This window comes from Pituophis catenifer, unplaced genomic scaffold, assembly GCF_029215685.1.
Source record: "Pituophis catenifer annectens isolate HBS135680 unplaced genomic scaffold, rPitCat1.0.hap2 SCAF_6, whole genome shotgun sequence".
In the NCBI taxonomy this organism is placed as follows: Eukaryota; Metazoa; Chordata; class Lepidosauria; order Squamata; family Colubridae; genus Pituophis; species Pituophis catenifer.
In genome coordinates, this window is record NW_027256886.1 from 51,022,424 (window position 1) to 51,047,553 (window position 25,130).

Here is a 25,130-nt window from a genome sequence, read left to right on the forward strand (position 1 = left end):
GTGTAATAAAATTATTTAATAAAATAAATGGCATGTTGAAATCCATGGATCATATAAGGTCATTATGCTGAGCAATAGGTCACCTAATCTGAAATTACGTGAATAAGGTTGGTGTGCCAGATGAACTTTTAACTTGAACACCTAATACTTTCTCCTGTGGATGTTATGTTGGGCAGAACAGCTGCATTTATTTGGAATTCTATAGAAGTAGCATTCAAATTTGCACCATTGATTAAGAAAACTTCTCTCCTAAAGAAATGGCTGATGTGAAGCTCAACTTTACCTCCTCTGTCTCCTGTCATGCCTTGGTATGCTACAGTAATATTAAACAGGTCCAACTAAAAGTCATTTTAACGACAAATCCTAGACTGTACAGTGATAAAACACCATACTAAAAGTAGACAAAAGCTTCCTTATGTACAGCAACAGTTTCAGGATACCAGTAAGGTTAGAAGTACTGTTTCCATTTGGGTTATCTGTCCTAGCTACACAGTGCAAGTCTGCTAAAAGGAGCAACAGCCTTATTCTAAGGAAGGCCATGCTGGCATCTGGCCAAGGTCCATTGTTTCTTCCAGACAGTAGGATACAGTTCCCCACTTGCCATGCTTTCTTCATCTGGACATTTTTGCTACTGGCAGTAGGCTTCTGTAGTCCACAAAGAACCAATTTGAATCTTCAGTCTTTTCTTGAGGCTAGGATTTCCTAACTAGCACCTTTCTTTTCCCATTCCTGCAAAGAAAAGGAAGAAAAAAGTGCTTATTAGCTTGTGAAGTTGCAATTACTTTATATAGCGTTTTTGTTTACTTTATTTCTTCACATAATCTACAGACCTGATATTTCCTGGTGGTCTCTCATCCAGGTGCTACTACCAATTGTCATGACCTACCAAACCTGGAATGCCAAATTGGTGGGTTTTGTTTTTGTTTTGCTACATAATTCCAGTGGTTATGCTTCTTAGATGCCTTACCTTTGCTTTCTGCAAAACTGTTCCTTTCCCTGTGACCATGACAGATAAAGGACGGTTTTTTAATGCCATTGCTGAATTGACAGGTGAATTTTCTGGGTTATTCGTAGGATTAGCAACTTTCATCTATATTTAGGGGAAAAAGAGAATAGTGATCACACAAACTTTACTATTTTAAATTAAATTTTATCAGTTGCAGATCAGAGTTCATGGAATCTTCAGGTTATAGATATGTGGAGTGTGGAGTGTAGAGTATAAATTAATGTTGCATCCGGTCTTGGCAATTTATGGAAACAACTGATTCTGGTGTTGTGCTTTCATGTAGCAAGAATTAAGCTAGAATTCTTTCCAATTTTGGCCAAAATACTAATGAGCCATATGAGTACTGTAGGTTTTACAATATCAGTGAAGCAAGAGCTCTTGTTGTGAATTGAAGGCCTACACTATTAACTATTAAGTTTTTTAAAGTATGAGAAAAGATTCAATCACAGAACTCTTGCTTCACACATACTGTATATGAACAAGTAACAGGCTACATACTTTGGGACTTGCATTTTCCATGTGTGTGGTATCCACTGTGGTGCCAAGTGTAACTGGACCAGACTCTGCTTTCCTGAGATTCTCTTTTGCTTCAACAAGTCTTAACTCCAAGTCAACACGCTGATCTTCTTTCTTCTTACAGTCGTCTTCTATCTCTTTTAGCTTCTGTTCCATTGTAGACAACTTATTCTTATCTGCCAAGGGAAGAATAGGGATATACAAAATACAATCAATTATCTCTCTCTCATCTATCTATCTATCTATCTATCTATCTATCTATCTATCTATCTATCTATCTGTCTATGATCTATCTCATCTATCTATGTCTCCATGGATTTCTTTTCTGGTGTTTTATCCTTTCCTTCCCTTCAATTTTTTTTGTTATAGGACAGAAAAAAAACAACAATAAAATTTGTTTTGTTTAAGAGGGAAAGGTTAGGGACAATTGTGGAGAAAAGAAGACCTACTTATCAAATGAATCAAAATAGTATATCTATTATTCTCCAGAAGATTATATGAAACTTTTCTTCTGAAGAAGCAACATCACACAAGGCAAGAACCTGCTGATAACTTAGCCATCATCCAGCAGTCTCTTAAAACATAATCACATCATTTAATGCTTAAAATGGTTTCCTGTTTTATGCCAAGCACCAGGGAATGAAAATAAGACGAGCAATGGAAGTTTACCTGAGCAGTTCATCATCATCTCTTTCAGCTCCCTTTTCTCTTTTCGAAGCTTTGCCAGCTGAGAGCGGATTTCTTCTTTGTCTTTCTCCAAACGGTCTCTCTCCTCTGAATATCGCTTCACTTCAGCTTCTGTCCTATTCTTGCCTAGTTTTGTTTCTACAGGGGCTGTGAATTTAGTTACACTCTCTTAGTGCAGGAATCTTTCCCAGTGACAGAAACTACAAACACTAATACAATGGTTAAATACAATCGAAAAAAAAGAGTGACAGCAGATCTAATTTATCTACTGAGCTACTTGAAGAGCTCAGATCCCAAAAAAACCTGAGCTGATACAAAAGCCTTCTGTAACCATTAGGTAGAAGAACTCTGTCCTAGCCTGTTGTCATGCAGGAGAGAGAAAACCAGTAAATTAAGAAGGTATCAGGGAAATAATAAAAGATGTCCCAAATTAGCCAGCTGTTCACTAAATCCTCACTAACAATTAGCCCATAGATCTACAGCAGGTTTATGACTTAACAAAGTGTGGCCATAAATAGAGATGATCCAACTGCACAATAAAAACTTGAATGAAAGAGATACTACTGCTGTCACCATACCTACCTGGATTCATCACTTTGGGCTTTTCTGTTTTTTCCTTTGGTGCAGCCATAACCACACTGGGGTCACTCTGAGGAAATATAATTTGCTGTTGTTGTGTCTGGATTTTTACTGTACCTGTCCATGGAGGTGGCAGCTCATCTATGTCTGGAGGCCTCTGTTCGAGAAATAAGATGAGAAGAGCCAGTTTGGTCTAGTGGTTAAGGCATTAGAAACCAGGAGACTGAGTTCTAATCCTGCCCTAAGCATTAAAGCCAGCTGGGTAAGGCAGTGACTCTCTTTCAACCCAACTCACCTCACTTTCTCTTACTGTAGGGAAACTGGGAGGGGAAAGTAGTACTAGGGATGTTTGCCACCTTGAGTTATTTGTAAACAATAACAAAAAATTTAAAAATCTAAAAAAATAAATGAATTGTCCAGGCCACCATTGAGAACAGAGAGGTAGCATCTGAATTCCTAAGGAAACCGTTGCCTACAAAATGCTTATTAATTGTAATATTTAATATGAAAGAAGAAAATGTTTAAATACATGACTAGAAAGTATGTCATCTGAACTATGTTTAATTTAAAGGAGCTGTAAAAGAAAAAAGTCCAATTTTGTCCAAGCTGCATCCACTATTTTTTGGAGAGTGACCTGCAGCAAAGTGTAAATCTCAGTTCAGAAAATTTGTTAAAATAAGTTAAGAACATAGCTAATTCTAGGAATAAGACTATCTTTCTTTAAAGAAGGAACAATTTGGAGATTCCATAGATGTAGCAAAAGTACATTGCTGGGTCTGTAAAAATGATTTGAAAGCTTTAGATTTGTTTAAAAAAAGAACCTTTGAACCTAGCAAGGTTATAGGTTAATGACAACCAGAATTGTTACACAGGATGTAAATAGTACTATGGGTAGTCCTTGGTTAATGTTTGAGGTTAACGTTGAGTGGCATTGAAAGTTATTTACATCCACTCCTTAAAGTTAGGGCAGTTGTAGTACCCGCATGATCACATGATCAAAATTCAGGCACTTGGCAGCCCACCTGCATTTACAACTGCAGGGACACTTCAATTTCCCCACCTGCCTATTTACCTTCAATCTCTGCACTTTTGGCTACCCTGCATAGCAAGACTCCTGGGAAGCAATGGTGGAGCCAGCAGCACTGGGACTAAAGTAGAGGCCTGGGGCCTTCAGCTGTCACATCTGGATGTCACTGCCCCAAGCTTCAGCTCCAGTGCTGCTTGTGCTGCTGATGGTGCCTCAAGCCCAACACAGAGCCCCAGCTGCCCAATTGACAGTGGCTGTCTTCTTCCTTCTGCTATTGAGGAGCACCCAGCTTGCTGCTATGAAAGGCAGCTGCTGGTTGCACAAGGCCTTCTCCCCAAGACTCCCATTCTCCAAATCATGTACACCCCTCTCATGATGGTTTAGAAAGGTCAAATTAGTCTTCTGAAACATCATGAGAGGAGTGCACATGATTTGGAGAATGGCAGCTATAGTCTTCTTGTGAGTTTTTCTCAGAAGTGTTCAAGAGAAGGCAGTCTCTTACCTTGCTCAGACTTGGGGTTAGGCAGAATGTCTTAGATCTTGTTTAACAACCAGTGGGATTCAGTTAGTGACAGATGCGGGCTGATGGGTTTTCTGTTGCTAAGTTAAGTGACAATGTGCTTTATGACTAGATAGCTTAGCAACAGAAATTATGGTCTCAATTACCATCATAACCTGACAGTACCTGTATAAGCTTTACATACAGAAGCTTGTACTAGCTTTACTTCTGATAATACTATGGGCTGATCTTACTATGATCTGACTCAGTGCCTCAAAGGCTATAAAAAAGCTCCAAGCTCATCTTCTACTGATATTAGCTCCTTGTAACATGTACAACACCCTTTACTGTAAGTATATCCTTTCAAACTAGGAAAAGGACAGTAGTTTGGTTTTTGCTACCGGTATCTATCTCTTTCCCTTCAGGATCATCAGATTGTATCATTTCATCTGTTTTGTCCAAAATCCATTTCAGAACCTCCAGAAAAGGATAGAATATTATTTGTCTCCTTCGCATGAGATTAGATTGTTCTATCACTGACAATGGCAAACCAAAACCTTAAACCATTGCATTTCCCATTACCTGCTATCTTTGTATTTCAATTTCTATTATTCCAGATGGCCATACTACCTAAAAATATAGAGAACTTCCGATCCAGCATGTGTGGAACATGTCAATCTCGAGAAGGGTATGGTAAGAATACATAAAACTTTGTTGCTCTATAGTACCTGCTCTGGAATTTCCATTGCAATTCTGTTTAGTTCTGGTTCTTTTTGCACCATGGCTGAGTCTTTCTCAAAGTCCACCGAACTCTTGCTCATAGATCTTTGTAAAGGTGGAGACACCGAAGGAGTAGACTGACCCTGCTTTGAGGCAGCTCCATGCAGCAAGGATTTCATTGGAGTGAGGTCTAGATAGACTCTGTCTTGTTCTCCTTCACATTTACTTTCATTTGGAGGCATAGCATCCTGTAAAAGATGGAATGTTCCGAATAATAATTTCACTTAAGGAAGAATATTCTGCTTAGAATAAGAAACATCTATTTGACAATGTGAATTCAGCATGGTTACACCTTGTTTAGTAATGTGGTTTTACATTCATTCATGAATTTATAATAGCAATCCAGCACAATTTTAAAAAAATATTACTGACCAAAAAAAATCACTTTGCAATCCCCCCTCTCCAAAATTCAATGATTGCTGCTTTAGAATGATAAACAAACTAGCCAGTTCTGCAAAAAATCTTACCATAGTAGCCTCTGGAATGTCCACATCATCATACAGATCTTCTTGGTTTCCCATTCTCTTTGGCAGGTTGTCAATATAAGTGTTGGGTTCAGAGTGCTTTCTTTGCATTAAGCTGAAAAACATGAAAGCAAACATGCTGTCATAGAGTTTCAAAGCACCACGAGCAGTGATAACTCTTAAATCCTGATAGTTACTGTCTATCTTTGGATGTGGCCATTGCTCCTGACTTCCATCTTCTATCAGACTCCCAAGACTTTGCAGTCCAATGAAGCAGTTACCATGTAAGAGTTCAATGAAGCAGTGTACAACAAAGACCAAAACACTGGTTCCTATCAGCAAGAGGCCATGTATGTAACACACCTGTGTAATCATGCAACAAGGGGTCCACTACAGTTTTCCAAGAATTTTAATTTTGATTCCAAATGTTTCAGTCTCAAAATATTTGGTAGGCTTTAGGTTGAAAAGTTAAAGAAATGGGTGACTATAGAAATCAAATAAATAAATAAGATAAACACAATTGTATTTCAGATAAATACAACAATTTGTATTTTCATTCATTTGTTTTCCCCACATGTTTTCCTTAAAACAGTGGGAAAATAGGATTTTCTCCCTGTCCAATTTCTCTTTTTCTCGTCATTCAAAGGTTGCCTTTTGGGACATAATATGGAAAGTAATCATTCAGAAATTTTTCTTTCTTTTCCTTCAGTATAGCAATTTCATCTGAATGTGTCATATATGGGATATATTTACATAGTAGTGTTTGTTCTCTTCCAACTGTTTCTTTCTACAAGTAGTAAAAATCCTACTGAAATTTGCACTGATTATTTTCCAAACACAAAAACAACCCTTCCCCCCCCAAACTCTTATTTAGCAGAATCAATAAATATACTAGTAAACCACCAAAAGAAAACAGATTCTGAATGCTAGCATAGTAACTTACAATAATGAGTTTTTTGCTGCAGAGACAATGCAGGAAATTCTGTCAGCATCAACGTAATCATAAGTAAGCTCCTCGGGATCCGTTTTAGAGCCAGATTCTGACAAAAGGACACCAAGCCAGTGGCCCATTTCTTCAGAAGACTTTGTCTATTAAATAGATGAAAATAGAACCAATTGTTATACCTATAGTTCAAACCTCTTCTAATTAGTGGTTTAGTGAATCTCTAATCAGTGGTCTCTACAAATCCAATGGCTTGAATCTAAACAAAAGTAGGAAGTAAGCAGAAGAAAAGTCAATTTTTGTACCTTTCTCCACTCATCAATGTCTCAATAATATTTTCTTAAGACTCGAACTATTTGGCTGAATAGACACAAATTTGCTCATTGTTCTTACTTAACAGAAAACGGGGTTTGGGTGGGAGAAAAAAGTTAAGAAATTATGTTCTGCCCAAATCCCATGGACAGGAAATCATTCATGCTTGAAATTCAATGATTCACAGACCCATATAAACATTTAATTATTTAAATATTTGTGAAAATTCTATATTCAAGGTAGGATTTGTCCTGAATAATAAGTGAGGCTTTAGCTGCCCAGGGGAAAAAATGTGCCAGAAATTCAAAAAAGCATTTCATCTAAAGATCTTTCTCTTTTTCCCCAGAAGATGGCACCAATTTGATTTTCTAAACATTTCTGTACCAGACGGGTGCTAAAATAAATACTGAAATTTGGTGGTGAAACATGAAGGAAAGCGTCATAGGCTATCTCTAAAATCAAGAAAAAAAAATGCAGTAACATGCAACATGATACAGACACCAGCTTTTTGAATTTGTATTCTGATATCGGATGTCACCCATAAGTAACAGGGTTTGCGTGAGCCTATGGATGCCTATGGAAAATATTCAGTAAGCACCATGAAAAATCTATGAGAAATGATTTTATAATTTCTAGTTGTCTTGAACTAAACTGCTGTATCCATATTAACTTTGTGAATGAAACTAGTTTGAAATAACTGTTGAAGTCGCCCTTATTCTGGCTCCATCATACTCAGCAATTTGACTGCTAAAAACAAAACAATACTCAGAGGCTCTGGCAATCCTACCCTTGGCTGAAAACATTCCTCCCACTACAAAATGTAGGAAATTTGTCACATTTTCCTCCTACTACTCAAATGTTGCTGATGTCAGAGAATCTAAGATTAGCAATAAACAAAGAAAAAACAACTCTGAGTGAAAATAATAGAAGTAAGCAACTTGTTTTTCAAATCAACCTTTCCTCCAGGAAAAATTAAATATAACTCAAGGGAGATTATAGGAGATTAAGATTGCAGTTTATTACTTGTACATTAAAAAAAATGGAAGTTACAAGATTAGAATTAGAAGATGAAATTTGGATTTATACTATACATCCCCATATATAATGTAGATACTATAATACTTGGAGCAGAACTCTAGAAAGGGGAGAATGAATATTGCTGACAGTAGTCAAATTGTTTTAATGTAAACTGTAAGGTAAACATAAGGTAAAGCTGCACCAGCTAACTACATTATATATCTTGCAATCTGTGCACAGCCTGCGAACCTTGGCCTAATTTTAGATACTCCCACAGTTGTTTTACTTTTGTTCCTTTTTTACCCTTCCCTCCAGCATTCTTGATCTCACAATATCATTCCTATGTTATAAATTTAAGTACTTTGTTTCCTTTGTGTGTTTGTAGGCCTGAGTAAGAGAGAGAATATGCCCTTTGGAAGTGGAGCTAGGGTGGAAACAGTCAACATGGAGAAAAGAAGTTGGGCTCTCAGCCTGAACTTTTTAAAAAAATTTAAAAAAACAACTAAAAAGTGAATAGTGGGAGGTAGAACAAAAGGTTCTGGACAAGGAATCATTTGAAGCAGATTCATATTTATTTATTTTTGAATGCACAGTTGACTTATTGAACTATAAAACTGTTGATGTAGTGCTCAACAGATTTTTTTCCTCACAGATCTAACAAGAAGTATTATTTTAGGCATTGCCAAATATAGAGAGGAAATATATACGGCCAATAAATGAAAAAAAGCTTAAGATTTCTATAGACTTCAACAGTAGGGTCCTCTAGGAGGCCAATGAACCCAGAAAACAAGAAAGAAAGGGGAGAATAAGAAAAAAGGACACAAAGAGTCTTGCTTACTCTAAGTTTTGACCCTGTTATTATACCAGCATCATAACCCAAAGATTTTCTTCAAGAGAATAATCCTTAAAGGGAAAAATGGTTCAATACTGCTGTGCCCTGCATCTCTTTCTGGGAATTCAAATATTGATGACTTATTGCTAGTGTTATTTTCCTACTGTTTAAAATTACACTATAGTTGCTACTTTAATTATAGTGCTTCACCTAAAATTACAGGTATTATTTTCTCACTATAAATTACCTTCTGGATTAATTTGGCTGAAGTGTAAGGAAAACAAATTAAAAGTTCATTTTGCTCTTTCTCTTTCTCTCGTGCTTTTTGTATTATGTTTCTATGCAATGAAATAAACTGTGGATAGGTAACGTAAGTTATTTAAATTGGCTCTATGCAAAGAAAGGAAGCTTTAAACAAGTTCCAACACAGCATTGTGATAGGTTGCTATGAATGGCTACTAAACTGTGTTTACCAGCTTCTGGAGAGAATGACATCCATACCTCTAACATGGCCAATTCTTCACCCTTGTGCAGGATACGAAATGAATAGATGTGGTCAGGGCTTGGGTCTGGGATGATTTCACATCCCACCAAGTTCAAAGCTGGTTGAGCTGCTTTGTTTCTGTTTTTGTCCTGGTAAAAATGGAGCTGGCCATCCTTCACATGGCACCAGTAGGATTTCCATTGGCTGTTCACCAGTACATTTAAATATGCTGTGAAGAAAGAAATGTTGTTCTCATAATATTTTCTTTTTTAATGGAGCCCAGAATACTTTTTCAATCCCCTCTAGAGATGATCTCTTGTCAGTGGATAAGAACATGCTAACATACATCATTTTATTGCTCTGGGCAGAGTGCTAAACTAAGAGCTGCCTAACATTGCTTCCAACCCTACAACACAATGAACATGTTAGTCATGCCACCATACAAACTGAGATCCAAATTCTGATATTAAAAAGCACCTATTGTAACTAATTAATTGATAAAAACACAGCCATCACCATCCATCTTCCAACCCCCAACCTAATACAACCTATGCTATATAAATAAGTTATGGCTCAATGGTCAAAACTGGATTATATTTTGAGCAAAAACAACAAGAATATTAGAATGACTGTCAGAATTCTCCCAAAGATATTACTATACCTTCTATGGATTTTTACAAGATCTAAAAGAGCATTGGAAGCATGCTTTCTATTATTTTCCAGTCACAATGGCTATACTATAGTTATCTTCTGCATCATTCTCTAGGATTGTCTTCCCTGCAGGTGGCAGCAATTCAAATAAACGCAGAAAAGTACTGGTATGTACATTTCTTAAAAGTTACTTACTGCCGGTATCCAAAGATCTTTCTGGACTGTCCATGGAGGTAGACTTCTTTCTCCCAAGATTCATCAGGTTGCTAAATTTTAACCCAGGTGTGCATTTCTTCTTAGCTAAATAAGAAATAAAAAAGCTACATATTAAATTCTGTGGTTGAAGAAAATGATTATTATAAAATGGGATGCAATTTCATATATGACCCATCTTCACAACAGTATGAAGAATATTTGCATAACCAAACCAGTTTTAGATCATCCAAGATTTTAAAAAACAAGCAAAGTTTTTTGTTGTTTTTCTGAACTTGAAACTTGTTTTTTACAGGGGCCATAATGAACCAGATGTTGACTCCTTCTTGGAAATACTGGAAGGGATGCAAAGGGTTACAGAAACGATAACCTACTTATGTGCCTGAAGATATTTAGCTATTCTCGATTGAGTGATATTACCCTGATAATTATGAAATATGTACTTGTAGAGGCAAGCATTCAAAAAGGGAGGTATGAAAAGTACACTTGTGTTGTTGGAAAAAATGCCTCCTATTTTAAGTCAACTTGGAACAAAACAAAGCTTGTTTTTCATACCATTTGTTTCCTGCTGTCACTGGAGCCATTGTAAGGTAGGTTGGATAGAACGTAAGCAATAGCTAGTACACCAAATAGTTAGTACACCAAATGTGTAGGTTGTCCTTTTTAACCTACTAAAAATATGCTGATGTGACTGTTTATACACGCTTATAATTTTCTGCTGGGATTGAAGTATTTATATCTTTTAAGTAATTTCTGAACCACTATATCAATAAAATTGGATTTTGATGGGGCTAAAATAGGCCTACCTGTTTCATGTCTGCATAGGCTCTCCCTCAAAATTGTATGAAAGCGTCACCCAGCAGCCCTTCAGCTGGCAGAAATGTAGTCTAGCATAAACTGTGCTGCCCCTGTTGCTGATCCTTATTCTACTACAACAGGGGTGTCAAACCTGATCGCATCATGGGCTGTATTGTGACGTATCAGGATTGTTTTTGCTCTTGCAGAACTGGGGTAGCATGGCCTATATGGGCTGTATCCAGTTCAGTTTGACACCCCTGTGCTACAATAATGAGGCCATTAATTGGCAAGGTCCTTACTTATTGTGGCTAAAGTAGGGAACAGAAATAGTGGGTCCTGCAAATTCATCTCCCGCCCACCAAGTATTTAACCCTTTCTTACCCGTCCTGATCCCCATACGACAGGATGGGACAAGTTTAGAACAATAGGATTAGCAACTTGTGGCAGGGGCTCCGTCCAGAAAGAGTTTGCTCCTCACAACCTTTTCTGCCTGTTAGCTATTCTCAAGCTATTTCTGTGTATGGCTATATCTGGGTTCTAAAAGATTGAAAGATAATAGCACAGAGGAGGAGCACAGGGGTGAAATATTTGATAGCTGTTCAGCAGGCTATTTTGTGTGAAGAAATAATGCTCTTTTGAAACAGCATTAATCCTTATTTAAAACAACAACAACAGCAAATCATAGTTAAAAAGCACAAAGTGACATGTGGCATGAAGTGGGAGAACTTAATCCCATAACTAGAAGTGCAAGAGAACAGTAGTACATGCAGTGAATGACCAGAAGTCCAGTTCTAACCTCAGAATTAGCAAAAGCAGAAAGTAGCTGGGGGATGATCATGCAGAACTTACGTACCAACATAGACTTCTTGAATTGTGTTATTTTGTTTACCCATAGTACTTAGTGTCACCAAAGTCAGAATGAAGTAAACAATAAGATTTCCCCTCCCAAATGCAGCATAAGTAACTGTGGAGTTACAGATGAAGGAACTACCACTGTATAACTCTGGTCCTGGGAGCATTCACTAGTCAGGAGGAAGTTCTATTGTTCCTCAAAAATAATGATGATAATAAACAGTAAAAAAAAAACCACCACAGCTATATAAAATCCTTATCTACTGTAGCAGCGAACACCTTCAGAGCAACTACTGGCAAGGATACACCCAATTGTCTGACTCCCAGGACAGCCTGTTTACTCTTTCAAAATAATTGTAATCTTGTTTAAAAATCAGGTTTAGAAGTGTGATAGGAGCATGTTTTTAGGATCAGCTCTTCAGAAACTCCAGTCAAATTTTCTAAGGGAAGATGACTCTGCAGAAGGCAGGCATCTGCCCCCTATTCCAAAATGGCTGTGGATTACAACTCACAATAACTAGAGGAAAGGGATCTGCCTACAGGAGCCTAAAGCCGCAAACTGAGCAGATCTTAGCTCCAAACCACATCATCAGTTAAATGATCAATAAAGTGTGCCAGATCATGTCCACAGCAAAGATTGTGTTGGGAGAGGAGACCATTTTCAAATGCCTCAGATATGGGCTGGGGATGAGACAAAAGCCACTTAATGAGTACATGGCAGGAGGAAAAAATGCTAAAGCATGGTTATGGTTGGAGGGAGGTGAGAAAGACTCTGTGATTAAAAGCTGAGTTCTTTTCATTTGAACCATCCTTTTTTCTGCGGAACTGGGGGAAGCATTTGCAAGCATTCTTTTTCAAGTATTTGCAAAACTCATCAGGTTTTTACAATAATCTGCAAGGGATGACTGAAAACTCAGATGAGGTCTGTTGCAAATAGAGGTTGTTTACCGGGTCTTATTATGGTTCTCCTTTTCTGTTTGTATTTACACTAAATCCTTTATTGCCATTTTGGTGAAACTTTAATTCTTGGGATAAATACACACAATACTTCATGTAAGCAAGCACATAACTGACATATATATTCTTGGCATGTAAGCTCACTGGTTAGGTTTACTGCAGTTGACCAACAATTTAACAAAGCTGCTACAAGCTTCTGGCCTACTGACAGTGGTGGGTTTCAAAAAATTTTACTACTTGGTCTTAGGTGTGGCTTGGTGAGCGTGGCATGGCTTGGTGGGCATGGCAGGGGAAAGGATACTGTAAAATGTCTTTCCCCAATCCAGGGGAAGGTTACTGCAAAATCCCCATTTCCTCCCGATCAGCTGGGACTTGGGAGGCAGAGAATAGATGGGGGTGGGACCAGTCAGAATTTTTACTACCGGTTCTCCGAACTATTCAAAATTTCCGCTACCAATTCTCCAGAGCTGATCAGAACCTGCTGAAACCCACCTCTGCCTACTGATATTGTTTTCAATGCTTCAGTTCCAGAAAAAAAATACCCAGATAATAATCAAATCTAAAATATACTTCCTTTCAAATTCCAACATGTTAAATGAAATTTAGTTTCAGGTAAAATGCCTCCTCTTTATGATATTATTCTGAGTAGCAACATTTTTTCTCTGTATTGAGAAGGAATCACGATATAATGCCTTCTTTTTTCAAATTCCCTCCTTTGAAAAGGGATCATAGCTTAGCAGGAGAGCATAAGCATTTTATACAGAAAGTCCCACATTTTGATTCTTGGTTTTTAATTAAAAATTCAGGTAGGAGATATAAAGGATTTCTTTCTGCTCGAAACCCTGGACAACCATTGCTAGTCAAAATAGTAGTAGATTGGACTGACAAACAAGTATATGGAAGTTTTACATATGTTTTATGTTCTACAAGGTAGAACATTATCCCTAGTAGAAGCTACATAGTTCAATTAATGTAGATAACAAATTAACTTGGCAGAGAAGCTCTTCTATCCAATTCTATTTCAACCAGGTAATCTGCAAATTCAATATACAGCAGAGACAGCTGCTTTAATTTCTCTCTTCCTTCTTCTAATTCAAATTCCTCCTGCCCAGAGCCCTGCAGTTGTCATGGGATTATGGTGGCTCAGCAGACTAATAGCATTGTGATTAACACCAGCTGTCTGCAATTACTGTAAATTCAAATCTCACCAGGCTCAAGGTTGACTCAGCCTTCCATCCTTTCTAAAATAGGTAAATTGAGGACCCAGTCTGTGGGGGCAATAAGCTGACTTTGTATAAATATACTAAAGTATGAAGGCTATTGCTTAACGCATTGTAAGCCGCCCTGAGTCTCCGGAGAAGAGCGGCATATAAATCAAATTTAAAAAAAATATATAATTCACAATATCTATGAAAGGTACTACTGTGTTTTCCCGAAAATAAGACCTGATCTTATTTTGGGGAGAAGGGGATAAAATAAACACCAGGTCTTATGTTCGGGGAATGTCTTACCCGCTTACCTTAGGACCAATGCAGTCAGGCCTCCCACACCCCGACATCTATCATGCCACTGTCCTTCTTCTGTGTCTGCTCACAACCAGACACTGTGTGGCTCGTTGCACCAGTGCCGTAGCTTGCAGCAGGAGGCTGCATGGTGTGTTGGTCTGTTGCATGTGTGCGATGTGTGGTGCGATGTACCACATGGTGTCTTGCTGCAAATGGCAGCACCAGCACGATGAGCCACATGGTATCCTGCCACAAGCGGCGGCAGAAGAAGTCGGGCAGTGGCGCAACAGTGGAGGCTGGCTGTAGTGGTCCTAAGGTAAGTGGGTGCAGGGCATGTGGGGCAGTTCCACCCCCTCATCCCCACCCTAGTTTGATTTTTATGCATGCGCCTCACCCCACCTCGTACAACCAGATGGTGGCCAGGGCTTAACTAGGCTTATTTTTAGGTAGGACTTATATTAGACTCAGGTGTGAAAATTGGGCTAACTTTCTGAATTCAAAGTCACGTTACCATCTTTTGTTTCCACCAACTCCATGTGACCATCAGTGTTGCTTCCACTCTCTGATGGCTCCACCTGCAAAGAACAAAAAACAATCTCCATGACTAAAGTTGAGAAAATTATAAAGTATTGGGTTGAAGAATTCTTCTGCCTGTTGGAAGCTTATATTTTGTATTTGGAGCAATGTGAGAAAATGATGGATGGTACAATGAAAAAGTATGAATATTGATGTATCTATTGCACTTGCAATGGTATCAGATTTACAAATCCTCCCTAAATAAACAGTTGTTTCTTTTTTATTTGACTTCAGGCAAACAGCAACACAGCTTGATTGGAACACCAGGCACATGAATGGAGAAACTTGGTCTTTCCACCAAGTTTCCTCTTTCATAACATTTGCCCAATGATTAGTTGATTGGCTTAAAACATGTTCATTTAATTATAATACTGATATTAAAATATAAACAAATATAACAGTACGTTTTATGAAATGTCTTTTTATTCTCAGTTTAATTCACCATAGCTTTCTTTTTTAATGATCCAGCAAGAAATCTATTGGGGAAAGATATGTTCATTACATCCAGGAAAATGTGTCCTTTCGGGACACATAAACATTATAGAATTCTGAATGTAAACTCATTCTGAATTTTGAAGAACTAATCATATTAAACTAAGAGGAAAAACTCTTTTCACGGTAGCCAAGCCACACAGAAAGTTAACTTAAAAAACTCCTTGACCAAAAAAAAAAGCGAGTTAGATACCACCCAAATAATAATAATCAGACCACTCCCTAAAACTCCACATGAGCTAGCAGCGTCTTGTAGATATTTAAAAGCATATAGACTCCTGCAGAGCTGAATTAAGTGGCATAATGTAGAGGAACAACGTAGTGGTACTATTTCAACCTCTTCTGCTGGATGAAAATATCTAGGATTGTAGAGTTAATGATTTGCCTCCCAGAGTCATTTAGCTCCCATTCCCACCGTTAAAAAAAATTGTTGGGTCCATAAATGAATGAGTTAAATCTTATCTTTGGATACTGAACACCATCAATCACTTTCATAGAACAAGTCCAAATTGGAAGAGAGGTAAGCAATTTAATCAGCAAACTGTTTTGCAAATGTATCACAGCAGGTTATTGGGAACACTCCCTTCTCTTCTGCAGCTCAGAACATAGTAGCTCCAACTGAAACAACATCAACAACTCCATAAGGCAAATTCTGTGCTGACTCACCGGTAGGAAAGAAGGCCTTATTACCATCAGAGTAGCCTTTTCCTCTAGGTTATGTTTGACTACATTTGTTCCATGTTTCCCATCCCAGATGCTTTCCTTAGGCTTCTGTGGGGGTATATGTGGGGTCCAAGAAAGTTTATATATAGTTTTTATATATGTTATAAAGACCAGTAAATGCTCTGCTCCACTCAGTAGCCCTAACTCCACCCCGAAACAAGGGATTAAAGGATTATAAAAAGGGGGAAAAAATGAATGTTTTTTTATATAATGTTTTCACTGGCTCCCGGTGGTCTTCCGGGTGCGATTCAAGGTGTTAGTTATCACCTTTAAAGCGCTCCATGGCTTAGGACCTGGGTACCTACGAGACCGTCTTTTGCCACCAATAGCCTCCCACCGACCAGTTCGTTCTCACAGGGAGGGACTACTCAGGGTACCGTCAGTCAAATTATGTCGACTGGCGACTCCCAGGGGGAGGGCCTTCTCTGTGGGGGCTCCAACCCTTTGGAATGAACTGCCCCCGGAGATACGGAATATCCCTGATCTCCGTGCTTTCCGCCGTGCCCTCAAGACCCTGATGTTCCAACAGGCAGGGCTAAACATACAAACATGCAAATGATTTTTTAAATGTTATCTAATTCTGGGTTTTATTTAATTGACCAAACTAAGTAACAATTTTAATTAGCAATTTTATGATGTTTGTGTGTCTATATTTTTCTTGACTGTACACCGCCTTGAGTCCTACGGGAGAAAGGCGGTATAGAAATATAATAAATAAATAAATAAATAAATAAATAAATAAATAAATTTGGGTTTGAACAGAACTAAATCTATAAGCTCTCTTTAAAAGCAATCTGAAACCATCTTATTGGGAAGATAAATGGATACAAAGAAGTGTTGTTGTGAAGGGATGGAAAGACGCTTGAAGCTGTTCTAATTGCAGCTTCCAAAACAAGCTGGAGTTTTCAACCATTTTCCTGTTTTGATGGTGAGAATTACTTCCCTTATATAATCAAGTAGTTTTAAAATATTATGCAACGGAAGATTTAAGAGCTGCTTTCTAAGCATCCCTTTCAAAAGATAAGACCTACTTTTGGATTATTGAACCGCTGGAAGTCTGGAACGTACTGATTTCCTTCACACGGCCCCTCTGGATAGAGACCACTTGTTTCTTGGATTACCTAGGAGGGGAAAAGCACAATGTAAGCAATTTCATGTCTTATGACCATCTACAGCTTTTATTTTCTTCTGTGCCGAAAAGCATTCGGCTAATTTTAACTGAAGCATAATTCAATTTAAGCAAAGCAATTTTGAAGTTAGAGATAGGGAAGTCGAGCTGTTTCAGAAACTTCTGCTTGAGAGTGAAGCCTAGGACACATATATAAACAGCACACCAAATCAGAGGATGTGCTGGGCAACCCCCTCCATTGTTCTACTCTAATTAGGAATGATTTCTTACGTAACAGTCTCTGGGCATGTCAGTAGAGATATCAAGATGCAAAACACTACATGAGCCAACAACATTTTTTAAAAAAATCCTCTTTCACCTATTAGAAGAAAAAGATTTTAGTTTCTGTACTATACTGACCACTCACAAGAGGCATAGAAGATTACCTCAGTTTGGGAGGACAAAGTAACCCTGTGTTATACCAATATGAGTGCATACATGTATTTTTTGCTGTGGTTAGTTTAATTTAGAAACAGAGGCTTGGTCCTTTGCCAGCCAGTGTTCTTGTGCTTTTAAAAGATTTACCAAACAGCATGTACTTGCTTTGTACTTGGACATTTTTACTTGACTATAAATTATTAAGCATTTTCTTGTGTTTTTACAGCTAACTTCAGTTCAGAGGTCTTCGGTATGGAAAATCAAGATGATCTAGATGCAGAAAAATCAAAATAATAAATACAGAAATATCAAACAGCAAGGGCATGGCCACATAACATTGAACATTTATCCCTTGAAAAGCTTAGAAGCACAGTAATGTGTAAGTAAACCTAGAACTTAGAGGACCAGTTGTAAGCACCATTAACTTGGTGCCATCATAACTTTAAATGGTTGCCGAGTGAGTGGTCACAATTCGAGGACTACTTGTATAAAATTTAAATTAACATTATTGAAAATTCTCCAAAAATATATTAATTTAACAAGGAGATTTGCTCTTCTAATTCATATATTTGCCCTTGGGCTCCAGTGAACTCATCAAGTATTTTTTATAAATATGTGGTTTCTTTTCCAAAAGGCATTGTGTGCATGTTTAAGGAGGAGCCTTAAATCACATGACTGGTAAAGCACAAGAATACTGGCTGCCAAATTCAGTACTGGCATTTGCAATTGTGGCTTCAACAAATCCCCACACCTAGAGTAACAGGCATTGCCTCCCACTCCAAAAAACGCTCCACTCACTCTGAGCCATTGTTCTGCTTGGTCTTTACTTTGCAAACCCAAGACGATAACATCTGCATTCATGGGGATGATCTTCAACTTATGTTCCTGCTTTCTCAGATTCTTCTCCTTGTGAATGACACTGCAACTCACCAAATTAACATCCAGCTGAGGACTATGGTCTTTGGAAGTTTTGTAACACTGGAAAGAAAAGAAATATAATAAGATTATTACTTTCTTTAAAATTATTTAAAACATTTGTTCAACTGCCCATCTTAAAACAACTCTTGGGTAGCTTACAACCAATCAAACAATGAATAAACATAAAACAAAAAAAAAATGATAAAACTAAAAGAAAAAAAGAGAAAAACTAGGCCCCATAACCGCACTTCCCAGATGGTACTCAACACAGTCTCATCCCACTCTGAACTCACCCTGTTGCAACCCTTGGGGGAAGAGCCAGATCTTAATTGCTCTCCTGAAGGTTAAAAGAGGGAAGGCTGCTGGTCTCAGGAGCAATGGTGCTCCTTAGGACAGAAATTGCAAAAGAAAAGGCATTCTTCTAAGGACCCACAAATGGAAACATTTAAGGGAAATGACTTGGAAAATGCCTACCCTATCTATTCTGACGGACAGGCAGATACTTCAGATAGAAGAATTTGTACAGCTAACTTATGCCATGTTTAATGGGGACTAAACGTGCCTAAAATCGATACCTAAAGAAATAGACTTGCTATTTACTAAATATCTAATATCTAGAGATAGGCTTGCTATTTACAGTATGCCACAGGTAATAAGTAATATTTATTTAAAGTAAAGCCAACTGACATGCGTTTCATGTGGAAATTATGAAATAAATGTTTCATGAAATAATGAATGAAAACAGAATTAAAACTATCCAATAAGAGTAGAAGGAACAAACCTTCACATTTACTACAAATTTTACATGTGCCATGTAACTAAGTTTAGATATATTGGTATTCAAGCATACATTCTCATCACCAATGTTGAAATGATATCTGGGGGATATCTTGTTATTTATCTCAAGCATTAAAATCTCTTAATTACAGAATTCCTTTATACTATACTTCTTCCACAAGAGTACATATAATCCACACAAGCTTTTCTCAGCAAATATATTGGAATAGAGAATAGAGTAAGGAATGACACGGGTTACCTTGGCTCTATATTTGTGGTTTTTTTCCTATCTCATAGTATGAACTATACCTGTTCCTCCCTCCCTATCTGCCCAAACAGCTCTTCTGCAAACACTTCTAGTCTTGAGTATGATTAGCTCTTATTTCAAGAACAGAAAACCAAGAAACTTTCCATAACCTACTAAATGACTGTCAGAGGTAGGATAATAAAATTTGTAGTCCAAAACATCTGAAAATTACATATCGTAAAAAGTAAAGTTGCCTTCACATCCTGCTTATAGGATTCCCAGAAGTATTTGTTTGTTTATCTGGAGGAATCAAGTTTGTAGATGTAATAGACTTTTTGGATTTATTTGCCACCTCTCCTTTCTGAATTCTTCATGTTTAAAGTTTTAACAGAAAAACTTCAAGAATAATTCATATTTTAAACTAACTTTCTGGCTCACCAAATACTTACCAACAGTCTGTTGTCTTTAATCATGCAAAGCTGCTTGGCCCACTGGCCCAACCATTTCTTTCTCCAGAGAAAAGCACAGATCCGGGCATCTTTCATAAGTTCAATAGATGCTTCAGGTGATGGCCACTGATGAGGGGCTGACTTGCCTTTACTGCTCTCTTCCTCATCATAGGATTCATAGGAGCTGCTGACTGCTTCATCATCTGCATCCATGGGAAAGAGACAATTACATTTACATCCAGGTTAGAAAGGGATTAGAATTTGCTTTCCTCCACTACGTAAACTCCAAAGCATTCCAAGATGAATAACAAAGATAAACAGAAGTAAAGATAAAGATGGCTTGAAAACTTGTCAAGTTTAAACCATCACATATTGAAGAAAATATGGCAACTTTATCCGCATTCAACTTTGATCAGCATGCAGAAGATCATTATTCAATCCAATTTTTAAATTTGATAATAACCACTACCACATATACACTGCAATCATAAATCAAATTCTAATATAATTTGAAAAGTGAATGGCATGAATCACATTCATATGAAATAATTGTTTATGTGCCATGAGGTTGTTTTTGACCCGTAGAAAATAGGTAGATTTTCTTCATTATGATCTATCTCTAGCCTTTTCTTTCAATCATACACCCATCAACCTTGCATTAATTTTGATAGAACTAGTACACTAATAATTTGAGTATTAGTATTTGTATAGTCAACAGTCCTATTTTAATCCAACCAAGCTGTAGTGGTATGAAATAAATATCACAGTGATATGTTTTAATAATATGCATATTACACATGGATTTTATTCAGTTTGAAGTTACATAATATATCACTTTTATAAATTCTATGTTCTGCTACATCATGCAAACTGATGATCTTCAAATGTCTTAAGATTTCCATATCCATCACTTTTAGCCAGGATAACTAGTTACAAAAGAACTGTAGTTATAACTTATCTTGCATTAAAATAATGACTTCCTTTAAAAAAAAATCTGTGAATATTATAAAAAACAGGAAATAGAGGAAAAAGAAAGTCTGAAGATACAATACCAAAAGTACATTCATATACTTGCTTGGACTAGCTTGCACAAATAGTGCAATGAACAGTTTAAACTTATTTCATGTCACTCTATTTTTTCCTGATTTTTGCTCTGATCATTTCTTCATGTGGAAGCCAGCATTTAATTTTTATGGGAAAGGGCTAATATTTACTTCATGAGCTTTAGGCACACATAGAAAAAACATTATAGCAAAGGTGACTAACAAACAAGTGCACTGGAGTGCATAACACCAGTCATGTCATTAGAAGGCGAAATGCGCCTCACTTACTTTGGCCATGCCATGTGGGGGAATTCACTGGAGAAAGCAATTATGTTTGGAAGAGTTAGCAGTAAAAGGAAACCAGGCCTTCAAAGAACATGATGGCTGAACACCATCGAAGCTGACACCAGCCAGGGTATAGAAAAACACAAAGAAATAGTGCAAGATTGGAAGAAAACTGGCCTATGGAATTGCCAAGAGTCGGATGCGACTGAATAGATATCATCATAGCAATAGTATTAGCACTTAGACTTATATACTGCTTTATAGTGCTTTTACAGCCCTCTCTAGGTGGTTTACAGAATCAGCATTGTCAGATGTAAATGCCTTATTCTCTAATGTGTAAATAGTATATGAACGGGGTATCAGGGGTTAATTTATTCTTCACTTCTTAATGTATTCATAATTCACCACTCCCATATCTAGCTCCACCCATTGTATATATAAGGAGCTGCATGCATCCATTTCCTTGCTTCTATCTGTGAATATTCAGTGAATATAGAATGCCTAATGTAAATAAAAGGAGATATATTTAAACCTTTAACTCTTACTAAATTTATTGAGTCTGATCCTGAAAATATTGCAACAAGCTGGTAGCAGAGGATGGTTAATTGACTCAATAAAAAACTTAAAAATGTCTAAGAAAGATAGGCCCAACACCAGGGCATACAGCAAAGAAATGGAAACAGAACAAGAAATAATTGACGAATCCACAAACGCGATTTCGAGAGAATCCGAAGAATACACCACTGAAGACAAAGAAATAATAAATGAAGATGATGATCGGGAGGAAATCGAAATAGAGAATAACGAACTCAGGTCAGAGATATTAAAACTATTGAAGAGCCAGAAGAATGATGAAAGCCTCATCGCGAACCTCCAAGATATGCTGAAGAACAGCGGAGCAGCGAGAGAGAAGCACATCACTAATGAAAAATCAAAAGACCCAAAAATAGTGAGTGATATGACTGCAGAAAAAAATATTGTGAAGAAGAAAAACGGTGATCCCGTGCGAAATTTTGAATGGCAGCCATCTTGGTTTCAACAGACCTCCAGGGTGAGCGAAGCAGAGCCAATCAGAAAACTCAATTCAAAATTTCTGGCGCGAAAAACATTATCAGACAACGAAAACGAAAAAGAAGATTCAAACACCTCAGAAGAATCAGAATCAGAAAGTGAAGGTGATTCAACAAACAATCAAATAAAATCAGCAATGAAAACGCTTTTTGCTGCATTTGGGCCAAAACTAAAAATTACTAAAAAGCTAACGAAGAAGCGAGCAAGCAAGCCAATGCCTCAAGACCTACCCGCTCCCATCCTGACTACGAGAGCGCCGACGCCCGAACCCAGAGAGCCCTGCCGATACCGCCCCACGCCACAGACCGAAGCAAGCACCAACGCCCTCAAAAGAAGAGGAAGAGCAGCCACCATCGTCAGGACTCCCAAGATCGAACCAGAGACCGATTCGTCTGAGGAGGAGCAGAACGAGCGAGCCGCAACGAGGAGAACCTTTCACGACGACTCCAGGGAAGAAATGGACAACGCGCATGCGCAAGACTACGCAGACGGTCCGGGAAGACATGAATTGACGAGAAGACCGTGCAGGCTCGTTGCGAGCATCCCCACGCCGTTTTGTAACTTTCTGCATTTACGAGACCACGGACTACCTCAGGTTGTAAGTAATGGACCTAATAATGTCGGAAATTTACCCAGTGACTTCCCAAAGCTAAGGATAGATGGCATTAATTTACAAGAATGGTATCAGCAACTCCAGGTTGTCTTTATGAAGGAAAACTTACTGTTTTTTATCACTAGTCCCCCAAAAAGACCTTGGACTCTAAAAATAGACTGTTTACACCATAGAGCATTTTTCTTATTAATATCTAGTGTATCTCCTGCAATGTATCACAGCATTAAGCAAAATCTGACTGTTTCAGAAATTATTCAATGCATGTTCAATTTGTTTCACAGTGACAGTGTAGCTACCACCACAAGGATATCTAAAGATTTCTTTTCATCTAGGATAAAACCAGGGGTTTCCATAAGTGAGCATTTAATATCTTTAAACAAAATAAGAGCTGAACTGCATTTAAGGGGGGAGGTGATTTCAGACCAAACAATGAAAAGTGTTATTATCAACTCACTTGATCCATCATGGGACAATTATATGTCACATTTAGACACAATCAATCTAGGATACTTATCCATAGAAAGTCTATCAAATAAATTAATAGCAGAAGACAATTCAAGAAGGAATCGTTCTAACAATCACATAGAACACAAACCATATAGGAAAGTAGCTTTCCAAGAAAAATATAATGAAACATTTAAATGTCACAACTGTGGATCCAGGGAACACAATAGAAGAGATTGCCCCAAAATTTCAAAAGAAAGACATAGGTCAGAATATAGAAACAAATACAATTATAGACAGTCTTCCATGGATAGACATAGATATAGAAGCCCACCAAATTACAAAGAGAATAGAGGGGGCAGAGATAATTCAAAGGATAGAAAATCTGGTTCACTGAATGGATTAAATAAACAAGACAACACTAACATACAACAGAATGAGAAAAATAATTGGCTTATTGATTCTGGAGCAACTAATCACACCACTAATAACAAAAATATACTGTCTTCATTTGTAGAAGATAAGTTTGTAATAAAGGTAGCTAACCAAGAAAAGGTTCAAGTATTAGGTAGAGGAAATGTAACCTTGCCTGGTCTAGGAAAAATAGAGGGGGTATTACTAATACCTGAAATACCTCATAACATACTAAGTGCCATAAAACTAAGTAGGGATTCTGATATTAACATTGTTTTTTCTAAAGGAAAAGCGACTTTGGAGAAAAATAAAGTAGATATAGGCACTGTGATGATTAAAGGAGGCCTACCTTATCTAATAACAAAGGAAAAATGGTTGCACAACATTGATTCAAATATGGAAGATTGTATTGAAGTAGACAATGGAAACATTAGCAACAGTGACAATGATGAATGTAAAATATCTCATGATCACAAAGAAGCACACAATGAAAAAAAACCAAAAATAGGTAAGCCAATTCATGATGAGTGTGCTCACATCTTACATAGGAAGTTAGGACATGCCAGTTTTTCTGTAGTACAAAAAATGACTGAACACGCAGAAGGTGTTAAAATAAAAAATTGTGAAAACTATTTGGAATGCTCAGTATGTAAATCTACAAAACTAAAAACTAGCCCCAGGCCAAGAAAATCTACTAGCTCAACCAACAAAATTTTTGATTTAGTACACATGGACTTAGTTGGTCCACTAACTCCATCAATCACTTATAGAAAACGTTACTTCTTGACCATAGTAGACGATTATAGCCGCTATGGATTTGTTTATACATTAAAACACAAAGATGAAACCTTTCAAAAATTTAAAGAATTTTATAAACGCATAGAAACACAACACAATATCAAAATAAAACAAATCATGACAGATAGGGGATGTGAATTCATGTCTAAAGAATTCTCCCAATGGTTAAAGGACAAAGGAATGTTACATTACACATCTAGTCCATTTTCTGCGTTCCAGAACGGGATTGTAGAGAGGAAGAACTCAACATTACAAACCATGATTAGATGCACATTGGAAGATGCTGGCTTAAGCAAACAATTCTGGTCAGAAGCCCTACATTATTCCAATTACACACAGAATAGAACCTGGTCCAGCATTGTAAATAAGACACCATATGAAGTGATGTATAATAGGAAACCAAAATTAGCACACATGCACATATTTGGAGTCACTGCAGACGTACACATACCTAAGCAATTAAGAAGAAAGGGAGAAAACGTGTCCAGAAGACTCAGATTTATGGGATATGAGACAGGCACTAAAGGGTACAGATTCATTGATAATAATAACAAATTTATAGTCTCCAGAACAGCTGTGTTCCATGAACAGGCCAACTGGTCTAAAATACAT

The 25,130-nt window shown here is 37.4% G+C and overlaps 1 protein-coding gene across 1 annotated transcript in view; it reads right to left on the bottom strand.

Annotated features, from left to right (window-relative positions):
- Positions 1–449: 449 nt before the first annotated feature.
- Positions 450–25,130, bottom strand: part of AFAP1L2 (actin filament associated protein 1 like 2) — an 88,120-nt gene continuing 63,439 nt past the window's right edge. The window contains exons 6-19 of the mRNA XM_070945049.1: positions 19,851–20,053; positions 18,258–18,437; positions 16,945–17,034; positions 14,634–14,697; positions 9,993–10,097; positions 9,164–9,375; positions 6,502–6,647; positions 5,562–5,673; positions 5,043–5,282; positions 2,792–2,945; positions 2,192–2,356; positions 1,505–1,698; positions 968–1,090; positions 450–729 (exon numbers count right to left, since the gene is read on the bottom strand). Coding sequence (XP_070801150.1) covers positions 703–729; positions 968–1,090; positions 1,505–1,698; positions 2,192–2,356; positions 2,792–2,945; positions 5,043–5,282; positions 5,562–5,673; positions 6,502–6,647; positions 9,164–9,375; positions 9,993–10,097; positions 14,634–14,697; positions 16,945–17,034; positions 18,258–18,437; positions 19,851–20,053 — 2,015 coding nt within the window. The 3' untranslated portion in view covers positions 450–702. The remainder of the gene's footprint in view (positions 730–967; positions 1,091–1,504; positions 1,699–2,191; positions 2,357–2,791; positions 2,946–5,042; positions 5,283–5,561; positions 5,674–6,501; positions 6,648–9,163; positions 9,376–9,992; positions 10,098–14,633; positions 14,698–16,944; positions 17,035–18,257; positions 18,438–19,850; positions 20,054–25,130) is intronic.